Raw genomic sequence first — 25,179 nt, 5'->3', positions numbered from 1 at the left:
CCTGGATTTGGCAACAAATACTGATGGAAAATACTGAACGTGTGAACGTAGCCTTAGAAAGACAAAACCTCACTTTTACTTTCTTAAATATACACGTTAAAGGTTATTAACCTTTTGGATTAATTAATTAATCATCAAAAATGCAAATTGCCCAATAATACAGTAGTGCACACAGTGTATGTGGCTTGGGGGCCCCAGTTTGCACAGGTCTGGCTTAGGGTTTCATCTAATCTTCTGAATATTGAATTCTCCAACCTCTAAACCTTCTTACATAGGCGGCAGTTAGGTCTGTGTGTACTGAACGCGAATAGTTGCCAGAAATGTTGTTATGGCTGCTCTGTTTAGCACCTTTGGTTTATGTGTCTGACACTTTATTAGACCTGAGTCATAGATCTTGAAACTTTCTAAGAAGCAGATGTTGCAAGTGTAATGCGGCAGTATTCTGTTACATAACGGAGCAATAAAGATGTGTTGGATGTTTGCTAACACAAACCATACTGCTTGGCTGGGGAGCTCTTATTCTTGATGGAATTATTACTGCCATCATTGCTGCCATATCCTGCCATCTAGTGGTGAGTGAGTTACACTGTTATGTTTGACTAGTGAAAGAAAATGATAATTATCTATATTGCACTTTATGCCTGTGACTATATTGTAACAAACTTGTAACATGTCAGTAGAGTTGAAAGTTTACAATCATACAGCCACTGCTCATGTTCTGTCCACTAGTTATCAACTTGTACTACTTACATTGGTAATTGAAATACTGGTTACCAAATACACTCTGCACATATCTCATTGCTTACTGGTAATTATCTGATTTTTCTTTCTTCAGATCTTTGCACAGACCGGCTTTTCTCCCAGGAACACTCTGTATGCGCAGTGTGCACAGGTGCCCAATATGGTGATCCCATCCACTGGATATTTCGGCATCTCTGCAGCTACATCGGCACTTGCAGGTGATACTGCCATATTTGTTTGCTTTTATGTAATGTTTAAAGGTTTATTATAATTAAATCATTTATTTGAAAACGTAAGATGCCAACATTTATTAGCCACCTTCCTTGTCTTCAGAGATAACCAATTGATAGCTATAATTTTAGTATTTGTGCTGCAGTATTATTAGGGTGTAAAGTGAGAAGCCCTATGCAGGAGCTGTATATGGAGGAAAAATAATTATTTTGAGCAGTATTGCTGGCACCTTAATATGTATTTACATAGTTAAATCATACAGGTAATCAGTATTAATATGTTATGCATACAGAAATTATCACTACATTATTGGTTTATGCTTCTCATTGGTGAATTGATGGGCGTTACACTTGCTTATTATTTTAACGCGCACTGTAACATCATTGTTGAAGTGTTATAAGATTCTCATTAGTAAATTGTCATATTTGTACAAAATGACTTAACATTACTAAAAAATGTATTTTCTATATAATGCTGTACATATCTGCCTTTTTCCTCAATACTTTTCAGTATCTCGATATTTGTGGCACTAGGTGGCGCTGTTACATTAGTTTTATGAGTATGTTTAGCACACTGACTAGGATGGTGTCACTAATTGTATGAAGATTGGTAATTATAGATGTATTATGACGTTACTAATGCTTGTAGCCATGTGGATTAAGATTTTGGGGGTTAATCTTTTTCTTTTTCTCTCTCTTTTAGATGACCATGATGTTTTCTCTTTTATGGTATACAGTCTAAGTACAACCTGGGAAGAGGTAACGTAACATTTTTATATTGCTCATCTATTATTTAATGCTATTTCCCTGCTCTGAATTTAAAGAGTAACCGTCATTTTTATTTTTTTCCCATAAAATAGAAACTTTGTAATATGTTTTAGCAGAGAACAGTCGCTGTGTAATCCGCATGGACTGTGTCAAAGTGGTAGTCAGATAATTCTAAAGTGGCATATTTTACTAAAGTTATTTATTAGGGTAGAATGCGCCTAAGACGTCACAAAGTAAAATGGTAATATGAATATGTTTTTTTTCTGGAAATGTACTAGTTTATCAGAATTTATGATTAATAGGACCAATTTCATGTACTGAAGTATCATCTGCCAACATGACAGCTGCAGCACACTGCACTATTAATGTAATGTGGCAGCCGTCATTTTGGCAGCTGTTACATCTATGAGTAGTCTCTGTGCAAACTACTTTGTGTTTTGCATTAAAGTCACCAGCAGCTCAGATCCCAAAGGACGAGAGAGAAAGGTATGAGAAAGAATATGAGGAATTTCAGAAGGAACTGGAAAAGAACATGGAAGACTTCCAGAAGAAAAATCCCATAGAAGGTTTGAGTTTGCGCATTCTCCATTGCTATGTCATATCTCTCAGGATCAGTGGTGATCCAGCTGCTGGTAGCTTCATCATATTACACTCCACATAGGCCTGACATTTGGGGCAGGGTCAAAGCAGCCATAATAGGTTATTCCCATAATTAAAACTTATTACCTATTCCAGAGGTGGAGATCTGATCCCTGAGACCTCCAGTAATGCCAAAAGCAGTACTCTGAAATGTCCAATCGGAGTAGTTGACGGATCATTTCAGAGCCCAGTTTTTGGTATTTCTGGGGGTCTCCGCAGTCAGATCTCCAACTTTTGGATAGATGATGACTTTCACTAATGAGAATAACCCTTTAAGACTCCTTCAACCTGCCCCAAATGAACAGACTATGCAGACTGCAACATGATGAAGCTACCAAATACCATACAATCAGGGGTTGCAGTCAAAGCCAGGCCCTGTAGACTATGGGGACTCAAAAAGTCCCTTTAGCCCATATGAGAAAACCAATATTATTAAAGACCCCTGCTAGTAAGGGGCCATGTTGCAGATTTTGCATTGGGGTCTATGAGCTTATTGTATAGAACATTTAGTTTTTATTTCTCCATTAGAAACCTGAAGGTATGCCCCTCAGGTGCAGATCTGAAGATATACAGTACAGACCAAAAGTTTGGACACACCTTCTCATTTAAAGATTTTTCGGTATTTTCATACCTATGAAAATTGTACATTCACACTGAAGGCATAAAAACTATGAAATAACACATGTGGAATTATATACTTAACAAAAAAGTGTGAAACAACTGAAAATATGTCTTATATTCTAGGTTCTTCAAAGTAGCCACCTTTTGCTTTGATGACTGCTTTCCACACTCTTGGCATTCTCTTGATGAGCTTCAAGAGGTAGTCACCGGAAATGGTCTTCCAACAATCTTGAAGGAGTTCCCAGAGATGCTTAGCACTTGTTGGCCCTTTTGCCTTCACTCTGCGGTCCAGCTCACCCCAAACCATCTCGATTGGGTTCAGGTCTGGTGACTGTGGAGGCCAGGTCATCTGGCGTAGCACCCCATCACTCTCCTTCTCGGTCAAATAGCCCTTACACAGCCTGAAGGTGTGTTTGGGGTCATTGTCCTGTTGAAAAATAAATGATGGTCCAACTAAACGCAAACCGGATGGAATAGCATGCCGCTGCAAGATGCGGTGGTAGCCATGCTGGTACAGTATGCCTTCAATATTGAATAAATCCCCAACAGTGTCACCAGCAAAGTACTCCCACACCATCACACCTCCTCCTCCATGCTTCACGGTGGGAACCAGGCATGTAGAGTCCATCCGTTCACCTTTTCTGCGTCGCACAAAGACACAGTGGTTGGAACCAAAGATCTCAAATTTGGACTCATCAGACCAAAGCACAGATTTCCACTGGTCTAATGTCCATTCCTTGTGTTCTTTAGCCCAAACAAGTCTCTTCTGCTTGTTGCCTGTTCTTAGCAGAGGTTTCTTAGCAGCTATTTTACCATGAAGGCCTGCTGCACAAAGTCTCCTCTTAACAGTTGTTGAAGAGATGTGTCTGCTGCTAGAACTCTGTGTGGCATTGACCTGGTCTCTAATCTGAGCTGCTGTTAACTAGCGATTTCTGAGGCTGGTGACTCGGATAAACTTATCCTCAGAAGCAGAGGTGACTCTTGGTCTTCTTTTCCTGGGGCTGTCCTCATGTGAGACAGTTTCTTTGTAGCGCTTGATGGTTTTTGCAACTGCACTTGGAGACACTTTCAAAGTTTGCCCAATTTTTCGGATTGACTCACCTTCATTTCTTAAAGTAATGATGGCCACTCGTTTTTCTTTACTTAGCTGCTTTTTTCTTGCCATAATACAAATTATAACAGTCTATTCAGTAGGACTATCAGCTGTGTATCCACCAGACTTCTGCACAACACAACTGATGGTCCCAACCCCATTTATAAGGCAAGAAATCCCACTTATTAAACCTGACAGGGCACACCTGTGAAGTGAAAACCATTTCCGGTGACTACCTCTTGAAGCTCATCAAGAGAATGCCAAGAGTGTGCAAAGCAGTCACCAAAGCAAAAGGTGGCTACTTTGAAGAACCTAGAATATAAGACATATTTTCAGTGGTTTCACACTTTTTTGTTAAGCATATAATTCCACATGTGTTAATTCATAGTTTTGATGCCTTCAGTGTGAATGTACAATTTTCATAGTCATGAAAATACAGAAAAATCTTTAAATGAGAAGGTGTGTCCAAACTTTTGGTCTGTACTGTACATGTATAATATTGCTATATTATGAGCATTATTTTAGGCACAGCTTAGTTGAGCACTGTACAATGCGTTTGGTCTGCAGAATTCTATTCAACCTGACGATATCTCTCCATGAGTAGCAATAGAATACTGTCTTTTATTGGTTACTTCTGTGCCTTCTTTATCCATAACCTCACATCTTCTTGTTGTTCATCATGGTCAGATGAGGATGAGTTTGAATCAGAGAGTCAGCGGGAACTAGAGATGATACTTTTTGGACAGACTCGGTTGCTGGAGGAGGTGAGAGTACTGAAGACAAGACTAAACATGACTTTAGAGGCGCAGGTCAGACACAGAGACATATTAAGCAGTTCCAAAGCCAATGAGACCACCACTGTAAACATGGAACATGTGAGTATAAGGCAGCACTCGGGTCTACTATCTAAAAGAGAACCTCTCGTGGTGAAAATAGTGTCTGATCTCCAGTCATGATGTTATAGAGCAGGAGGAGCTGATCACATTGATATACATTTTTGTGGGACAAGTTTCAGTAAAATTAGCATTTTATTCATTGAAATCCCTGGTGTTTGTATGAGTCCAGTGGGCGGTACAAATAAGTGATTGACAAATAGTCAACTGAAGGAACTGCACACCTAAGAGCACTTGGAGATGCTTCACATAGGATTTATTGTCAGTATTTCATTTCCATTGGTTACACCATGGTAAGTACAGTAATACATAACGTTTCGGCTGAAGACCCTTCATCAGACTTAAGGTCATGATCCATCTGGATCCTGGTTGTCCCTTTTTGGGGGGGTATCCTACCCTGCACCCTGGATCCCCTTGACCTATATGCAGTGAACATAGTCCATACTTCTGATGAAGGGTCTTCACCTGAAACGTAATGTAATACTGTACTTACCGCGGTGTAACCAATGGATATGAAATACTGACAATAAATCCTATTTGAAGCATCTCTGTGCCTTTAGGTGTGCAGCTCCTTCTCTCTGTCTACTATTGGTGTACAGGAGCTCCCTTCTCAAGCTAACTCTTATTCACTGGGTGTGCCACCTACCTGTTTGATTACTTTGTGATTGACAGTCTCCCCTGGATGTCTGTGTATGTCTGTGCATGCAGAGATGGCTGTCAATCACTGCGTAGGAAGGACCGCCCACTGGACTCCCATGCAAACCAACACCAGGGATGTCAGTGAATAAATTCCAAGTTACAAAAATCCTTTCCCACAAATGTATATATCATTCTGTTCAGCTTCTCCTCCTCTACACCATGCTGTCCAGAGATCCAACTGAATGTACAATGTGACAGGTTCCCTTTAATTGTATATGTACAGTGTATATACAGGTGATCAGTACACAGAACAACAGACTGCATGCAAAGGAAAACTCCTTGCAACTGGCTTATGAGCTGCCCCCTCCTATTCACTTATTCATTCATTCATTTACTTAGATGCTGTGGTCTTAAACCGCTTATGATTTCAAGGATTAAGAGCTTAGAGAAAGGGTTTTCTGTTTTTGTTCCTGTTTTTTTTTCAGCAAGATAAATGTTTTTGAGTGTAATCATTTTCCTGTATTGTTCTGCTTGATACGTGCAAGTCATCCAAAGGCATGTACGGTATCTACGGAAAAATAATTACTAAATAATTACACCCACAGCACTGTGCTAAAGTTTTAGGCAGGTGTGTAAAAAATGCCGCAAAGTAAGAATGCTTTTATAAATAGATGCATTTATTTTTATCAGTTAACAAAATGCGAAGTGAATGGACAAAAGAGAAATCTAAATCAAGTCAGTATTGGGTGTGACGGCCAGGGGCAAAACAACCACGGTTGCAAAGGTCGCGACCATGCAGGTCAGGGGCCCACCAACGCCAAAACAATCTTCAGCTGGATGTGCGTCCTCGGAAATGTATTGCAGCAACACACTCTGCCAGCCAATCAGAGGCCAGCAGCTAACGTCAGCGTGCACGTGACTGGGGGCGCATGGCTGTGACATCATGCGCTTCTGTCATTTGCACGCTGTAGGTATATATATACCAGGATGGAGGACATGTATACATATATATATATACACCACGACAGGGCCATGATAAGGGACATATATATAAAGATGGAGGGCATATATATACATATATATCAGGATGAGGGAAATATATACCAGGGTGGAAAACATGTGTGTGTGTGTGTGTGTATATACATAGATAGATAGTATCATATACAGTATATACACTGTTCAAAAAAATAAAAGGAACACTTAAACAACAGAATATAACTCCAAGTAAATCAAACTTCTGTGAAATCAAACTGTCCTCTTAGGAAGCAACACTGATTGACAATCAATTTCACATGCTGTTGTGCAAATGGAATAGACAATAGATGTAAATTATTGGCAATTATCAAGACACCCTCAATAAAGGAGTGGTTCTGCAGGTGGGGACCACAGACCACATCTCAGTACCAATGCTTTCTGGCTGATGTTTTGGTCACTTTTGAATGTTGGCTGTGCTTTCACACTCGTGGTAGCATGAGATGGACTCTACAACCCACAAAAGTTGCTCAGGTAGTGCAGCTCATCCAGGATGGCACATCAATGCGAGCTGTGGCAAGAAGGTTTGCTGTGTCTGTCAACGTAGTGTCCAGAGGCTGGAGGCGCTACCAGGAGACAGGCCAGTACACCAGGAGACATGGAGGGGGCCGTAGGAGGGCAACAACTCAGCAGCAGGACCGCTACCTCCGCCTTTTTGCAAGGAGGAACAAGAGGAGCACTGCCAGAGCCCTGCAAAATGACATCCAGCAGGCCACAAATGTGCATGTGTCTGCACAAACGGTTAAAAACCGACTCCATGAGGGTGGTATGAGGGCCCAACGTCCACAGATGGGGGTTGTGCTCACAGCCCAACACCGTTCAGGACTCTTTGCATTTGCCACAGAACACAAGGATTGGCAAAGTCGCCAATGTCGCCCTGTGCTCTTCACAGATGAAAGCAGGTTCACACTGAGCACATGTGATAGAGTCTGGAGATGCCGTAGAGAGCGGTCTGCTGCCTGCAAATATGGGGTGGCATTTCTTTGGAGGGCCGCACAGCCCCCCATGCGCTCGCCAGAGGTAGCCTAACTGCCATTAGGTACCGAGATGAGATCCTCAGACCCCTTGTGAGACCATATGCTGGTGTGGTTGGCCCTGGGTTCCTCCTAATGCAGGACAATGCCAGACCTCATGTGGCTGGAGTGTGTCAGCAGTTCCTGCAAGATGAAGGCATTGAAGCTATGGACTGGCCCGCCCGTTCCCCAGACCTGAATCCGATTGAGCACATCTGGGACATCATGTCTCGCTCCATCCACCAACGTCACATTGCACCGGAGACTGTCCAGGAGTTGGCGGATGCTTTAGTCCAGGTCTGGGAGGAGATCCCACAGGAGACCATCCGCAACATCATCAGGAGCATGCCCAGGCATTGTAGGGAGGTCATACAGGCACGTGGAGGCCACACACAATACTGACCCTCATTTTTACTTGTTTTAAGGACATTACATCAAAGTTAGATCCGTCTGTAGTGTGTTTTTCCACTTTAATTTTGGTGGTGACTCCAAATCCAGGCCTCCATTGGTTAATAAATTTGATTTCCATTGATGATTTTTGTGTGATTTTGTTGTCAGCACATTCAACTTTGTACAGAACAAAGTATTCAATGAGAATATTTCATTCATTCATTCAGATCTAGGATGTGTTATTTGAGTGTTCCCTTTATTTTTTTGAGCAGTGTATATATATATATATATATATATATATATATATATATATATATATATATATATATATATATATATATATATATATATATATATATATATAGTGACAGAGTCAGTGGTATGATATTTGAGGGGAGGTATGTGTCACACAGGTTGCTAGCCTGTGTTAACTGAAACCAATAAACTTTCTGCCAGCATGTTATATGCTGGGGGTTAACTCCCTTAAAGGGTGTGGTTTTATGGGACTGGCAGAGGGTGGGAGGCCATTCACCTACCTCCCCTCAGGGTGTGGCTGAGCAGGGTTAAATACTCAGTCAGTAGTTTGCTCTGTGGAGTGTGTGGCTTGGAGAAGGAAGTCTCCAGGCTGTGTTGGGCTGAAACCAGAGAGCAACACCGGAGGACTGTTGTGGTAAAGCGACATACATATACACACATCACGATGGGGTGCCCCAGTCCAAATCTTGCACCAGGGCCCATCAGCCTCTAGTTATGCCACTGGTAACGCCCTTTGTCTTGAAAAGAGCAGCAATTCTTCTAGGTACAGTTGTACACAGTTTTTGAAGAAACTCAGTAGGTAGGTTTGTTCCAAACATCTAGGAGAATATTTTGTGGGTGTAGGATTGCGCAAAATCCTTCTGTGCCTTCAAGTAATCTTACACAGATTTGATTATGGAGACCAGGGCTCTGTGGGGATAATATTGTCACTTCCAGGACTCCTTGTTCCTTTTTACTATGAAGATTATTTTAAAAGCAATTGGTTCTATGTTTGGGATCGTTATCCTGCTGTAGAACAAATTTGGAGCCAATCAGAAGTCTCCCTGATGGTATTAAATGATGGAGAAATATATGCCTTTAATAAACTATTAGCATTTCTATTTTTTAAACTATTCTTACTTTGCAGCATTTTTTTGCCACATCTGCCTAAATTTTTTGCACAGCCCTATATATATTGAAATTAGTTTTTGTTTTTTTCACTCTTCTTTATTATTAATGGTCATCATTTTGTCAATATTCCATATGCACATAGATAGAAATATAGGCATTCCATGTTATTTCCTATGCTGTGTGCCATAATTAGGTTATGGTATGGCTTTCAAAGGGGAGACAGAAATACGGCATATATATGCATATACAGTGTGTGCATATATATATATATATATATATATATATATATACACATACACACACACATACACTTGAAATCAGAAGTTTACATACACTATATAAAAAGATATATATACTCATGTATTAGACCAATTTTTTTTAAAACTAATATCAATAATTGGGGCTGCGACAATGACAACCCATTTTTATAGTGACGCAGCTGATCGCCATTTGTTCAGCTTCAGAAACTTCCATCCATATGCTGTTATCCCCAGGCCAAATGTCAGCTAGTCATACAAGGGAAATTTTTCATGACATGTTGGCTAACTGCATGTTTCACGTATGTGTTCTATTCTCGGTGGAATATATGCCCATTGCAGCTTTTGGAGCTGTTCATGTGTCTTTTTTATCTGATTTGTGGATCAAATGTGCTCATTTAAGTGAAAGGGTCCATAAAAAAAAGGATAGCACTAGGATGCTACACCATGTGTCCAGAGGTGTATGTAGATTTTCTGGCACCCAGGGCAAGAATTCAGTTTGGCGCCCCCCCCTTCAAGCACATATACAATTTGTACACTTAGTCACGTGCCGACGAGATGCCCTTCCTAATTCCCTCAAGGTTCAGTGAAAAACTGAGAGAAGCAGGAACAGAAGCTTGTAGTCAAGTGACCTGAAGTATGAAAATCGCATGAGTAAAGTGGCCATGTGATGACTGATGGAACCAGCAAGCAGAGCTGAATCCTGACAGAGAGTATACTACATTCTGTTAGAATTGGCACGCTACAGTGCTTCACTTTATAATTAAAGGGCTTGTCCAGGTTTGAGATGAAACTCTGCAATTACTCTATGTGACTGCAGCCTTCTGAATTCTCACAGCGCATGCACTGCACACTTTTAGGATTCTCCCTTGCTGATGGTAAGCGTGGACTGTCATGTCAGCATAAGTGTGTGATTTGTATACTTCTGGCCACATTCCGACTAGACATGTTCAGCCGTACTCAGTTCATTTTCATTTCGTGAGGCCATGCATGTCTAGTCGGTATGTGACTGCATGTATATAAATCGCTGGCCCCAGAGAATCCTGACAGAGTGTAGTGTGCACTATGAGAATTCAGAAGTCTGCAGTCACATAGAATGACTGCAGCCTCATCACAAACTTGGACAACCCTTTTAATGCTCCTAACATAAATAAAAATGAGAATTAGTCAGTATTGACTCGCCCCCTGGGCCGTGGGGTACTCGGCAGCCGGGCCTCTGGTTTCCGGAGGATATCACGGTGGCTGGCCCGGTCCGTGGCCCAGGGCGGTCACTCAAAAGGGGAATACTTTTATATGGGGATTTTTGGTATTTTTCGTGACGCCACCTGTGGATTCTGGTAAGAGGTTACCAGCGCTGCGACAGTCCACTGAGGCTGATGTTAGGGGCAGCTAGGTGGAGCAGACCTCAGGGCAGTGTAAAGGTGTAGAAAGATGGTGGAAGCAGGAGAGAGACGGCAGGACAGTCCCAGAGGAAGTACAGGCACACACACAAGGGCAAACTTCAATACCTTTACTGGTGGATTAAGAGTAGCAAGGGCCCCGGGCAGTTTAGAAGGCGCTTCTCCCCCCCACACACACACACACCTGATGTATCACGTGACATGTCACATGATCCCCTGTGATAGATCATGTGATAGTTCACGTGAAATTAATTTGCCACAATATTAATAATAATTTTTTTTAGGCTGTGTGCCCACTATGCGTTTTTTAAGCCTTTCCGCAGCGGCAATTCTGCTGCAGAAATGCTTAAAAACGCTTGGTAGAAGGTCTGCCATGTTCCCCAATGATAATCCGCATGTTCTGTGCACATGCTGCGGAAATTTTCGCTGCGGATTATCATTGCAGAAAAATCCGCAGCACTACCAATTATTTTGCGGAAGCGCGGCGCTTTCGCCGCCATTGACTTGCATTGGAACACATGGAATCCGCATCACTGCATCTGTACATGCAGAATCCATGCGTTCCAATGTGCGGATGGTACCCAGGTCTAGAGAAGAGGAAACTCTCCTCTGGACCCGGGTACCATAGAACCTGTAAAAAAAAAATAAAATAAAAAATAAATATTATACTTACCTTCTGATGGCCCCCGGTGTCTCTATCTGATGCGTCCTGGCTTGCCGGCAGCTCGCGATGGTCTGAAAAGGACCTGCCGTGACGTAATTTAGTCATGTGACGGGTCACGCGACCGCTGACGTCGGCAGGCCATCAGAAGGTAATTATATATTTACTTTTTACCATTCTTTTACGGTCACACTATATAAATCCATGCCGGTTGCATTGATTTATATAGTGTGACCAAGTTGTCAAGGACTTTCCAAGTGATGCTAAAATCGCTTGGAAAGCGCTTGTCAACCCGCATGCGGAAATGCATGTGAAGAATGCTTCACATCAGCAAGTCCCTGGCAGGAAAAACGCATGTACAATCCGCATGTACAATATGCATGCGTTTTTTCTGCCAGGGAGATGCAGAAACGCTCAAAAAAATCCGGAGCATTTCTGCAACGTGGGCACATAGCCTTACATTAATTGTATGACTCAATATTGAGCACACGTAGCCATCTATACACAGCAGGAGGCCGCACGTAGCCATCTATACACAGCAGGAGGCCGCACTTAGCCATCTATACACAGCTGGAGGCCGCACGGCGCCATCTATACACAGCGGGAGGCCGCACAGCACCATCTATACACAGCGGGAGGCCGCACGGCACCATCTATACACAGCGGGAGGCCGCACGGCGCCATCTTTACACAGCAGGAGGACGCACGGCACCATCTATACACAGCGGGAGGCCGCACTGCACCATCTATACACAGCGGGAGGCCGCACTGCACCATCTATACACAGCTGGAGGCCGCACGGTGCCATCTATACACAGCGGGAGGCCGCACGGTGCCATCTATACACAGCGGGAGGCCGCACGGCACCATCTATACACAGCGGGAGGCCGCACTGCGCCATCTATAAACAGCGGGAGGACGCACGGCACCATCAATACACAGCGGGAGGCCTAACGGCGCCATCTATACACAGCGGGAGGCCGCACGGCGCCACCTATACACAGCGGGAGGCCGCACGTAGCCATCTATACACAGCAGGAGGCCGCACGTAGCCATCTATACACAGCAGGAGGCCGCACGTAGCCATCTATACACAGCAGGAGGCCGCACGGCGCCATCTATACACAGCGGGAGGCCGCACGGCGCCATCTATACACAGCGGGAGGCCGCACGGCACCATCTATACACAGCGGGAGGCCGCACGGCGCGCCCCCCAGAGGCAGCAGGAGGCCGCACGGCGCCATCTATACTCAGCAGGAGGCCGCACGCAGTCAAGCACGCACACAAACATATACAGACATATACATACACGCATAAACACATTTGAAACACAAAAATACATATAAACAGACATCACACAATGATATCTGCCTGCACACACACACACACCATCCCCCGGCTCGGCTCCAGTCCTCCTGGCTTCTGCTCCTCTCCGGTGGTAAGTAGCAGTGCAGGCCGGGTGCGCACTGCGTGACGTCACAGCTAGGAGACACGGCCGCGCACAGGGCCATGTCTCCTAGCAGTGACGCGGCCGGACCAGCACAGGGAAGTTAACTGCTGCAGTGCTGGCCTGGCCAAGGAAGAAGCATCGGCCGTGCGCCGCTGCTGGGGGAGCGGTCTGGCGGCCCCCCCCGCCACTGTCTGCCGGTATGTGCCGTAGCGCCACACATATAATGAGGACAATCTGTCCATAGACACCCCGGAGTCCCGGGCCCCCTGGAGGTTCAGGGCCCCGGGCGGTAGCCCAGATCGTCCTCATTATAATCCGCCTATGGTGATGCAGGTACGGTCCAGGGCACTCAGGGCGAAGGGTACACTTCTGGATTCTCCCCAGTGAGCTGGTGTAAGGCCTCCTGATCTGTGTTTTTTACTCTCTAAGCTTCGGGCCTGCCTGGAGCTAGGCCTGGCTTGCTTACTGCTTCCTTCTTGTACCTCCTGACCTGGCGGTAGGGTTTTCTCCTGGTTCCCACTATTCCTGGTCGCTGGAGCCTTAGTGGTACCTAACTCTGTTGCTGTGGTCAGCGGTTGGTTAACCTGGAACTTGTAGTTCTCCAGGGATTCCGGTTGTTCCTACTGGTCATAAAGATCCCTGTAGGTGCGGACCCGGTGTCCGGTATATGGTTCGGGGTGAGCCTGTTATGCTCCTCTGCCCCCTATGCATTTCTCCTTCTTCTCCTCAGTCTGCAGACTCTCTCATGCAGACTCTCTGAGTTTTGTCCCTGTCTGTGCCTGACAGGAACTCTCACTTGCCTTCTAGCCCACTCCAGGCTCTCACTGGCCAGACTAGCCCGCAGCTTGGGCCTAGCCTGGCCTTCAGCCTCACAGACTTCAGCTTTTCTGGAGCTGCAGCATGGTGTCACACTGTCTGCTTCCCACTGACTGACTTCCTGAACTCCTCCCCCCAGTATTTATATACCTGACAGGGCTCCATCTAGTGGACTTGGGTGGAGGTGTCTGTATGTATTGAGACCACTGGGGAGAATTCCATCCATGCACCCCTCTGGGATCTGTGGCACCAATGTGCAGCAGGGCGCCACAGTATCACTAAAAAAATTTACATCCAGGTACCTCATAGATGACATTGTCTTTGATTGTGATTGGAGTCATTCTCTTTCTTCTTCATCTTGTCCAGACTCCATAATGACTTTTCTCATCCACAGCTCGTCTCTGCAGACTTCCATCTTCTTTGGTCTTATGCAGCACATCCCCACACAATACCCTTAAAAATAAGAGTGTTATTAAAAATGCTCCTGAATAATATCTGCCCTACGCTGAACCCCTGAATAAATAATTGCCCCTCACTATATTTCCTGCACATACACTGTCCCCATCCTACCCCCCCACTCTACTCAATCTCTTTTCTGTGCCTACTCACACTTTTTTCCCCCCTATACTGTCTCCTCGCACTATACCCCTCAATAGTATCCTCACACATTTCCACATCCCTCCTCATACTGTCTTCTCTCACATCTCCCCTGCTAACCATACTGTCTCCTCATACGTTTACCCCCTTGCTCTCCATACTGCTCCCTCACACATCCCCCCGATTCCTCATATTGTGTCCTTAACCATCCCATCACCCTCGCTCCCCATACTGTGTCCTCATACATTTTTCCCCTCGCTACTCATACTGTGTCTGCACCCATACCCCCACTTGCTCCCCATACTGTGTCCGCATACATTCCCCCATTTGCTCCCCCTACTGTGCTCACACCCATCTTCCTCATTCTGTGTCCACATCAATCCCCTCAATCACCATACTGTGTCCGCACCCACCCCCCACTCACCGTACTGTCTGCACCATCCCCTCACTCATCACAGTGTGTCTGCACCCATCCCCCATACTGTTTCCTCATGCCTGACATCTCCCCACTTGCTCCTCATATACACACGTGGTCAAAATTGTTGGTATCCCTCTTTTAATGAAAGAAAAACACACAATGGTCTCAGAAATAACTTGAATCTGACAAAAGTAATAATAAATTAAAAATCTATGAAAATGAACAAATGAAAGTCAGACATTGCTTTTCAACTCTGCTTCCACAGAATTTTTAAAAAAATTAAACTCATGAAATAGGCCTGGACAGAAATGATGGTACCCCTGAAAATAATGTGACAAAAGGAACATGTTTAATCAAGTTGTGTCCACTAATTAACATCACAGATGTCTACAATCTTGTAATCAGTCAGTGGGCCTGTATATAGGGCTACAGATACTCACTGTGCTGTTTGGTGACATGGTGTGTACCACACTCAACATGGACCAGAGAAAGCAGGAGATTAGAAAGAAAATTATAGACAAGCGTGTTAATGGTAAAGATTATAAGACCATCTCCAAGCAGCTTGATGTTCCTGTGACTACAGTTGCACATATTATTCAGAAATTTAAGATCCATGGGACTGTAGCCAACCTCCCTGGATGTGGCCGCAGGAGGAAAATTGATGACAAATCAAAGAGACAGAAAATATGAATGGTAACAAAAGAGCCCAGGAAAACTTCTAAAGAGATTAAAGGTGAACTTCAAGCTCAAGGATCATCAGTGTCAGATCGCACCATCCGTCGTTTTTTGATCCAAGGTGGATTTCATTGGAGACGACCAAGGAGAACACTATTGTTGAAAAAAAATCGTAAAAAAGCCAGACTGGAATTTGCCAAACTACATGTTGACAAGCCACAAAGCTTCTGGGAGAATATCCTATGGACAGATGAGACAAAAATGGAAGTTTTTGGCAAGGCACATCAGCTCTATGTTCACAGACGGAAAAATGAAGCATATCAAGAAAAGAACATTGTCCCTACTGTGAAACATGGAGGAGGCTCTGTTATGTTCTGGGGCTGCTTTGCTGCATCTGGCACAGGGTGTCTTGAATCTGTGCAGGGTACAATGAAATCTCAAAACTATCAAGGGATTCTAGAGAGAAATGTGCTGCCCAGTGTCAGGAAGCTTGGTCTCAGTCACAGGCCATGGATCTTGCAACAGGATAATGACCCAAAATAGACAGCTAAAAACATTGGACTATTCTGAAGTGGCCTTCTATGAGCCTTGACCTAAATCCTATTGAGCATCTTTGGAAAGAGCTGAAACATGCCATCTGGAAAAGGCAATCTTCAAGCAAGAGACAACTGGAGCAGTTTGCTCATGAGGAGTGGGCCAAAATACCTGTCGAGAGGTGCAGAAGTCTCATTGACAGTTACAGGAATCGTTTGATTGCAGTGATTGCCTCAAAAGGTTATTCAACAAAATATTAAGTTGAGTACCATCATTTCTGTCCAGGCCTATTTCATGAGTTTAATTTTTTTTTTAATTCTGTGGAAGCAGGGTTGAAAAGCAATGTCTGACTTTCATTTGTTCATTTTCATAGATTTTTAATTTATTATTACTTTTGTCAGATTCAAGTTATTTCTGTGACCATTGTGGGTTTTTCTTTCATTAAATGAGGGGTACCGACAATTTTGACCACGTGTGTAGTGTCTTCAAATTTCTCCCGCTCCCCATATTGTGTCTACACCTGTCCTTTCCTTGCTCACCAAACTGTCCTCAAATCTTCCCCCGTTACACTAAATCTCCCCCACACACTAAATACCCCCACGTTACACTGAATCTTTGATGTCTTCAGCTCTGGAGCCACCAATGCATGCCTCTGCAGTGCCGGCGAGTGACGTCAGCAGTGTGGTGATCACATGACCTGATCATGCTGCTGATGTCGCTCTGACCAGGCGATCAGAGCTTCATTTGTACTCGTGTCTGAAAGATGCAAGTACGATTGTTCACTGAGAGCCGGCATGTGCTGCACCTTCTGTGACACTTCGGACCGCCACATTAGGCAGACCAACGGCGCCCCCCTGCCAGCTGCGCCAGGGATAGATACCCGCCTACCCCCCACCTAGATAGGCCTCTGCATTTGTCATCTGAGTGCTCTCTGTATTTTACTGTTTAATTGGTAAAAGCAGTTTGGAATTTTTTTTCTGTATACAAAACTTGGTGACACACTGATAGCAAACATGGACATACAGGCCAAAAATGAATGAAAATCAAATCCAGAACATGGGTGAAAATCAGTCCATGTTTTTTCTTGTATGCAAAAAATAAGTACATCCTGTACATGAGCATAAGCATACCTCTGATTTCTTTCTTAACTACAAGGACTGTCATAATTGATACTAGGAACACTAATGACATTTGGAATAATATTTAAAGGGATTCTACACATACAGTTAGGTCCAGAAATATTTGGACAGTGAAACAAATTTTGTCAGTTTAACAAAACATATTCAAGATACAGTTATATAATGAATATGGGCTTAAAGTGCAGACTCTCAGCTTTAGGGCTCGCTCACGCTGGCTAGTAGCGTCTGATGATTCTCTAATGAGAGAGAATCGGATGTTATATGCAAATAACCCTCAGCTCAAACTCAGCTGCGAGCGTGAGCCGAGTGTCCGTTTACTGTGATCTGATTCTCTCACATTCGAGAATCAGATCACAGGTGCGGAGAAGATGGAGAACTTAGTTTCTCCATTCTGTGAGTCATCTTATATCGGACTGCACTCGGATGACATGGACAAATATTACTGGATCTAACTGTAATTTCATTCATTTGCCTGAATAGACAATTAGAAATAGCACACACACAGTTTATATCAATAGGGTTTTCATGATCCACTTTACTCTTATTTTTCCTGCAAACTGGTAAAATAAAAAAAACAAAAATGCCAATTTTTTTTTTTGTAACTTTGCATCACACGATATGTTCATGTTAGATTACGGTGGCAAAAATAGGTTTGTAGTACCTAAAATATAGTCTATAAACATAAACCTTTTCAATGTATTATATTGGCTATAAAGTGATACAAGGTTCCTCTCATTATTTCGCAGGTGCACAATAGTCTTGAAACCGTCATGAATGGTATGCCAGATCTTCTCTCCATGATAAAGGATCTCAAGTGAGTAATGTCACCTCGGACAGGTTATACCATTTTTAGAACCTATATTCTGAATTAGAGTATGATTACAGAGGGATCAAGTTGGATTTTGGGCGTCATATTATCACTCATCACCTTGTAATAACATTGATGAATCATGAGTGAATGTCGCTTTAACGCCTTCAGATAAGCAGTAATGTTTTTTACCCTTTTGCGACAGAGCCTGTTTTGACCTTCTTTACCGGGCCAATTTTTACAATTGTGACCACTGTCACTTTATGAGGTCACTAATGGATCCCCCTGATTCTGAGACTGTTTTTTCGTGACATATTGTACTTCATGATAATGGTAAAATTTGTTCAATATGACTTGCGTTTATTTGTGAAAATATCGTAAATTTGGCGAAAATTTTGAAAAATTAGCAACGTTTCATTTCTTTATTGCATCTAAAATGAATCCAGCTAAGCTCCGTCTAATTCTACCATGAGTCTTCTACTGCGTGTGTTTCCCACTGCCGCCAACATCCATTCAGGTGGTTATGGGGGGTCGGGGGTCGGGGATCGGGGATATTTGCAACAAATTGTAATGCAAAGGTGATTTTTCATTCTAGAAAAAAAATAAACCTGTCTGTGATGGTTGGGAAAGCCTTTAAAGGTGTATTCCTGTAACTGGCATATCTACAGGGTTTGCTCTAAATGTCTGATAGTTGTGGATCCCACCTACCTTAACCCTTTCACTACCTAAGCCTGTTTCCATCTTCCTGACCAGGCCAAATTTTACAATTCTGAACAGCGTCACTTTATGTGGTAATAACTCTGGAACGCTTCAACGGATCCCACTGATTCTGAGATTGTTTTTTCGTGATATATTGTACTTCAAGTTAGTGGTAAATTTAGGTCAATATTTTTTTGCTTTTATTTATGAAAATATTGGAATTTTGGCAAAAATCTTGAAAATTTAGCGATTTTCAAACTTTTCATTTTTACACCTTTATAGTTATATCACACAAAATAGTTAATAACATTTACCACATGTCTACTTTACATAAGCATCATTTTAAAACTGCACCCCTCCACGTGCTCAAAACCACATTTCAGAAGTTTATTAACCCCTTAGGTGCTTCACAGGAATTTAAGAAATATGGAAGGAAAAATGAAAATGTTACCTTTTCCCATAAAAATGTTGCTTTTCATTTTCACAAAGGAAACAGAAGAAAACGGACCAATAAATTTGTTGTGAAATTTCTCTGGATACCCCATATGTGGTAGAAATCTACTGGTTGGGGGCATGGCAGGGCTCAGAAGAGAAGGAGCACAATTTGACGCAATGTTGGCTAGAATCATTAGCGGACACCATGTCACATTTGCAGAATTTTAGTCATGAAAATAAAAAAATCACATTATTCCAACACAAAAAAAATTATTTTCACAATGGTAACAGGAAAAAATGGACCATACAATTTGCTGTACAATTTCTCCTTAGTACACGGATACACCACAAGTGGTAGAAAACTAGGGATGCCATTTTGTCTGGAATTGGTTGCTGACGCCATGTTATATTTGAAGAACTCCTGTCATGACAAACCAGCAGAAACCCCCACAAGTGACCTCATTTTAGAACAACACCTCTCGGGGAATTCATCTAGGAGAGTAATGAGTATTTTTAACCCTCAGGCTATTCACAGAATTGTATAACATTGGGCTGAGTAAATGAAATATTACCATTTTTTCCACTAAAATGTTGCTTTGGCCCCAAGTTTGTAGTTTTCAAAAAGGGTAATAGGAGAAAACGAACATTACAATTTGTTATAAAATTTCTCCTGAGTGCGCCAATAACCCAGAAGTGGTCAAAAACCACTTTTGAGGCACAGTGCAAAGCTCAGAAGGGAAGAAGCGCCATATTGGAGTCCAGATTTTGCTGTTATAGTTTGCGGGTTCCATGTCACATTGCCAGAGCCCTTTAGGTCCCAGAACAGCAGAAAACCCCCATAAGTGAACTCATTTTACAAACTACACCTCTCACTTAATTCATCTAGGGGTGCAGTGATCATATTGACACCACAGTTGAGTCACAGAATTTTATACCATTGGGCACTAAAGAAAGACTACTTACATTTTTACCACAAAAAAATAGTTTTAGTCCCGGATTTTACATTTTCTCAAGGGGAAATGGTTAAAAATGGCACAAAAATTTGTCACACAATTTCAGCTGAACATGACCATAACCCATATGTGGCTGTACAGTACTGCTTAGCCACACGGCGAGACTCTGGAGGGACAGAGTGCTATTTGACTCTTGGAGAACAAATCTTAGTAGAATAATTTGAAGATTCCATATACAGAGCCCCTAAGTGCTAGAAGACCGAATCCCCCCTCAAGTTGACCCCATTTTGGAAATGACATCCCTCTGGGAATTTAAATACAGGTGTAGCAACGATTTGACTCCATGGGTGTTTTCCAGATTTTGCTTATTGAAAACTGCAAATCTGCCATTGTAGTGCCTGTATATTGTGCCCATCTCATGCTTCTGGAGACACACACCCCGTAAATTAGGTGGGCTCTCATCGCAACAGAAATGCCAAACATGTGGACTCTATATGTGGTTTAGGCACACTGGGGCTCAGAAGGGAGGGGGTCATTTGGATTTGGGTGCGCAGAATTCACTGAATTTCTTTTGGGGGGAGAGAAGCCATTGCGCTTTTCCAGAGCCTCTGTGCTACCAGTAACGTGAAAGCCCCCTATATTTTCATTAACAGATGATGGCCTGAGTGGGGATTTGTTTTTTTTGTGGATTGAGTTGAAGCTTTTATTGGAAACATTTTACATAACACTTTGGATCACATTTACCCTGTACTCTAGGCTGAGCACTTATGTTGTCGCCACATAATGTGGGACATTCTGAGACATTATTCCTGTTCCAAATTAAAATGTAAAATCCAAATACGTGCACAGAAGACTCATGCTGATACATTGAGCATCAGGGCAGATCTCTCTTTATTACATCATCAGTCACTCATATATAAAGATATTTCTTGGACATTAGACATTTCTTGGAGTAAAGATTGAGCTCCCCATATAGGTCCATAGTTGTGAAAACATGGTGGCAGTTTGGTCTTCAGCACGTCTGCAGGCTTCTTCTAGGGCACGGAGTTCGGCTTCCTGAGCGAACATGTATGGGGGCATCGGTTCTGCTTTTATGGTTTCATGGAGGGAAACACCATATCCTATTGCCCCCGCCACAAAGGGGTAGAAGGAATCTCCTTGTCTTTGACACCAGGTCCTCTAAATCCTGCCAACAACAGGAGAGGGCTTTTCTAATTTTCTCTACCTCTCTAACAAATGGAATGGGAAACATTTCAGGGTCTGGCATTCTACTCATCATGGCCAGCGTATCACTAGGATTTAAGGGACACCACACACCCTCCAGGGGCTGTACAGTGTCGGGTCCCCTAGACTTGGGTGTGAGGTCTGGTGGTAGTAATCTGGGCGAAAGCTGTGGGTGAGAAGCAGGGGTTGGGGTGAGTTGTCCACCTTGACTGAGTAATTGTCCTAGTGAGTCTCAGATGGCAGCAAAAGACATGTATAACTGCTGCATCCATTTGGGTTGTCAGGGGAGGAGCTGGAGGGAAGAGCAGGGCCTGAAGGGGCGTTAGTCGCATGATATTCATTGGGGACATGGCTGAGACTTATGGGGGCGTAGTACTTGGGGCACTGGCCGGGGGGGGGCAACACTGTCTTGACCGGTCTCTGTATGTTTATAGCATGCCATCGATCGTGGGGTGATAAAAAGGGTACAATCCTGTCTTAGGAGTAGGAGGTTTAATAATTCCTATGTGCCAACAGGGGGCACCACATACATTACAGGTCTCCACCCAATTTAGATTCTGATTCCTACATACACAACATGTCCATTCTTCAGGGACATTGTAAGGGGGTAGAGTCAAACTGGGAGCGGCAGGGAGATCAACGCCATATTTATTATATATTTATACATACAAAAACTTATCACCATGTTTTCTTCCTTCAACTTGCCTCTAGTTACAGATTTAGAGCTTTTCCACCATATCTCAGCCTGGATTAATAAGCCAGGATAATTTAAACATCTCTGTTCCTTCAATACACTTTCTAGAAACACTCATTAAATCTGCCACCCAGTGGACAATCAGACACTGAACAAAACCTATGTATTTTCTGCACAAATTTCTTTTCTTTTCTGCTTCACCAATTTTAACAGCACCTCTACCATGCTCAATCTGACCCTTAACGAACAGATTGCCCATCTTCTGTTTCTTTCAAAGCAGGAATACTGAACTAGAGAGGAAAACCAGTGGGGACTCTTACCACACTCACTATGGTTTGCTACACTGTCACTCCATGCCTGACATATATAATCAGATGACTACCATCAGCCCCTACGTTTAGGAGCCGGAACCAGATAGGTTTCTTTAGCAATACAAGAGGCTGCTGCCGACAATCACCACCGGCTCCACTGGGTACAATCAACTAATTGCTACAATCCAACCCCAAGTACTGATGACCAGTGAAATACCAAATCCACACACCCCATAAAACATACAACACAGGAATTCAACACAGTACACAAGGTCTTCTTAGTGTTCTTTGTCTAACAATAATAGGCCCACTTACAATGAACATATTGAATAGTCTGCGGACACACATACCCAAAACACACCAGAACCAAGAGAGAAGGACAAATTCAGGTGGTGTAAGAATAAAGCTTCTTACCTTTTGCTGCAGCTTTTCTGATTTATCTGTCTGCCTAGGCACCAGCAAAACATTTGGATGAAGTGGTCCTTTAAACCAGCAGGTCCCTGTTCGTTGTGCCAGGTTTTTTCATCGCCACATAATTTGAGATGTTGTGCCTGTTCCAAATTAAAATGTAAAATCCAAATATGTGCACAGAAGAGCCACGCTAATACATTAAGCATGAGGGCAGATCTCTCTTTATTACATCATCAGTCACTCATATATATAGACATTTCTTGGACATTCATTGTAGCAATATAATTGGCTCAGCTTATCTCTAAATATGTGCAGGCATTAGCATAAATACATCTAATTGGCTAAAGTTAATTCTGTCTACACCCATCAGAAGAGTCTAGTTGTGTCTCTCACTTAGTTTTGTTTCTTCCACTTTCCTATGTTTTCTCTAAGTCTCTAAGACAAAGAAATTCCTAAGGGACACACTTATCACAAAAAACACATACTGGCTCAACTTCCATCTTGTAAAGCAGGAAAGAATATCCAAAATAAAGTCAAGATAGATAAAATATAAATCCTACTTTCACACTTACATCGAGGTTTCCTTCTAAGACGCCGCATGATGTAATTCAGATGAAACTCCCGAGGGATCCATTCACTATAATGAGGCAGCAGAGTTACTCTGGACTCCGTCTGGCTCCTTGTTCAGTGGTGTCCTTATTTTCAGAAGTCCATAAAACTGTGGTCAACCGCGCTTTTATGCACGCTTAACCCCTTTACCCCTGAGGGTGGTTTGCAAGTTAATGACCGGGCCAATTTTTACAATTCTGACCACTGTCACTTTATGAGGTAATTACTCTGGAACGCTTCAACGGATTCCCCTGATTCTGAGACTGTTTTTTCGTGACATATTGTAGTTCATGCTAGTGGTAAAATTTATTCGATATCACTTGCGTTTATTTGTGAAAAAAATGGAAATTTGGTGAAAATTTTGCAATTTTCAAAATTTGAATTTTTATGCCCTTAAATAAGAGAGATATGTCACCAAAATAGTTAATAAATAACATTTCCCACATGTCTACTTTATATCAGCACAATTTTGGAACCAAAATTTTTTTTTATTAGGGAGCTATAAGAGTTAAAAGATGACCAGCGATTTCTCATTTTTCCAACAAAATTTACAAAACCATTTTTTTAGGGACCACATCACATTTGAAGTCATTTTGAGGGGGTCTTTATGACAGAAAATATGACAGAACTATTGCTTTGCACTGGAATCCCAGCACTTACAGGATTCTGGGGGTCCCGAGTGCTGCAAGACTGCCGTCTGTAGAGAAATGTCGGTGCTGCACAAAGCCCAGCAAGGGCTGACATTTATTTACCATCAAACCATATATGGTTTGCAACTATCTTCTGGATATTCTATATATCATTGCTGAACACCACTGAAGTGGTGATTTAATTTTCTGATGACACGTACCCTTTAACTATTAGAACTTTTGACTCTAGGGCCATCAGCTAAAAGTTCCTGTTGTTAAATACCGTTCATTACATAGACACCATTCAGTTTGCTGGGTAACATTCTGCGTCTCTTCTGCATGTTGCATAAATTAGTATTTATTGTAGTTACTTGTAATACACAATTATCATAGTGTTCTGCCTTCTGGCTCGCTTCTGCTTGCAGCACAGTATCCTATGGTTCATTTAAAGAACAGAACAATATGTATGAATGTAGACACCCAATTATATATGAAAATGTAATCTACATGGGTTCCGTAAGCCCGAAGAAAAAACAATGTTAGTCATTTAATAATGCTTTGGTGGCAATATCTGTATAATCTGTTTTGACATAGTAATGCTTGGGTCGCTGACTTTTCCCCTAGCGTTTTCTTGGCATATACTGGATTGCCCTTTCCAAGTATCTGGGCATTATTTGACCCACAGGCCTCAATGACTCCTAGATGTGTGTAATCAGATCTATGGTTTGTTTTGTAGAAATAATTCTTACTAATGAATCTACACATCAGGGCTTGGGGGAGAATCACAAGTGAATTGAAAAATGACTTTAGTGTTGACCTTGTGGAACATTATAAGTTACACAGGCTTTCCTATTATTCACTCATTCTGTGCAATTTCAGTCATTAATGAACTACAAACAATAATTCCCATCTTAATACCAGGAAATTGCAGGTCGCAATTCCTTAGTTTTAACTGACTGAAAACATTGCAAATTATGTCTGGTGTTTCTCCAATACACCTATTTACATTTAATGCATTCTTATGTTAAAAAAAAATAAAAAAAATACAATATAGACCATTGTTAGTTTGGCAAGTTGATTATAAGGAAAGCCCTTAACATTCACAGCACTAGACAAATGAAAAGTCGCAATAGTCCTTACAAGTATCATTATTACTACTAAAGGATACAGTCGTGAAACATTCACTTGTGCATATTCTATACTATCCATGTTCCATATTATTTTAATGCTACAAATATTAATACGATCTGTACT

General features: G+C 42.5%; 1 protein-coding gene across 2 annotated transcripts in view; it reads left to right on the top strand.

Moving 5' to 3' along the window:
- The window catches only part of LMAN1L (lectin, mannose binding 1 like), a 100,404-nt gene that overhangs the window by 45,179 nt on the left and 30,046 nt on the right, over positions 1-25,179 (top strand). For both annotated transcript variants that reach the window (XM_073650789.1, XM_073650788.1), the window contains exons 6-10: positions 836-959; positions 1,675-1,730; positions 2,188-2,305; positions 4,780-4,967; positions 17,899-17,966. In XM_073650789.1, the coding sequence (XP_073506890.1) occupies positions 836-959; positions 1,675-1,730; positions 2,188-2,305; positions 4,780-4,967; positions 17,899-17,966 (554 nt within the window). The remainder of the gene's footprint in view (positions 1-835; positions 960-1,674; positions 1,731-2,187; positions 2,306-4,779; positions 4,968-17,898; positions 17,967-25,179) is intronic.

This window comes from Phyllobates terribilis, unplaced genomic scaffold, assembly GCF_046119375.1.
Source record: "Phyllobates terribilis strain yellow unplaced genomic scaffold, ASM4611937v1 Scaffold_11__3_contigs__length_659146591, whole genome shotgun sequence".
Classification (NCBI taxonomy): domain Eukaryota; kingdom Metazoa; phylum Chordata; class Amphibia; order Anura; family Dendrobatidae; genus Phyllobates; species Phyllobates terribilis.
Note: the sequence above shows the minus strand (reverse complement) of the source record. Positions and strands in the feature narration are given on the sequence as shown.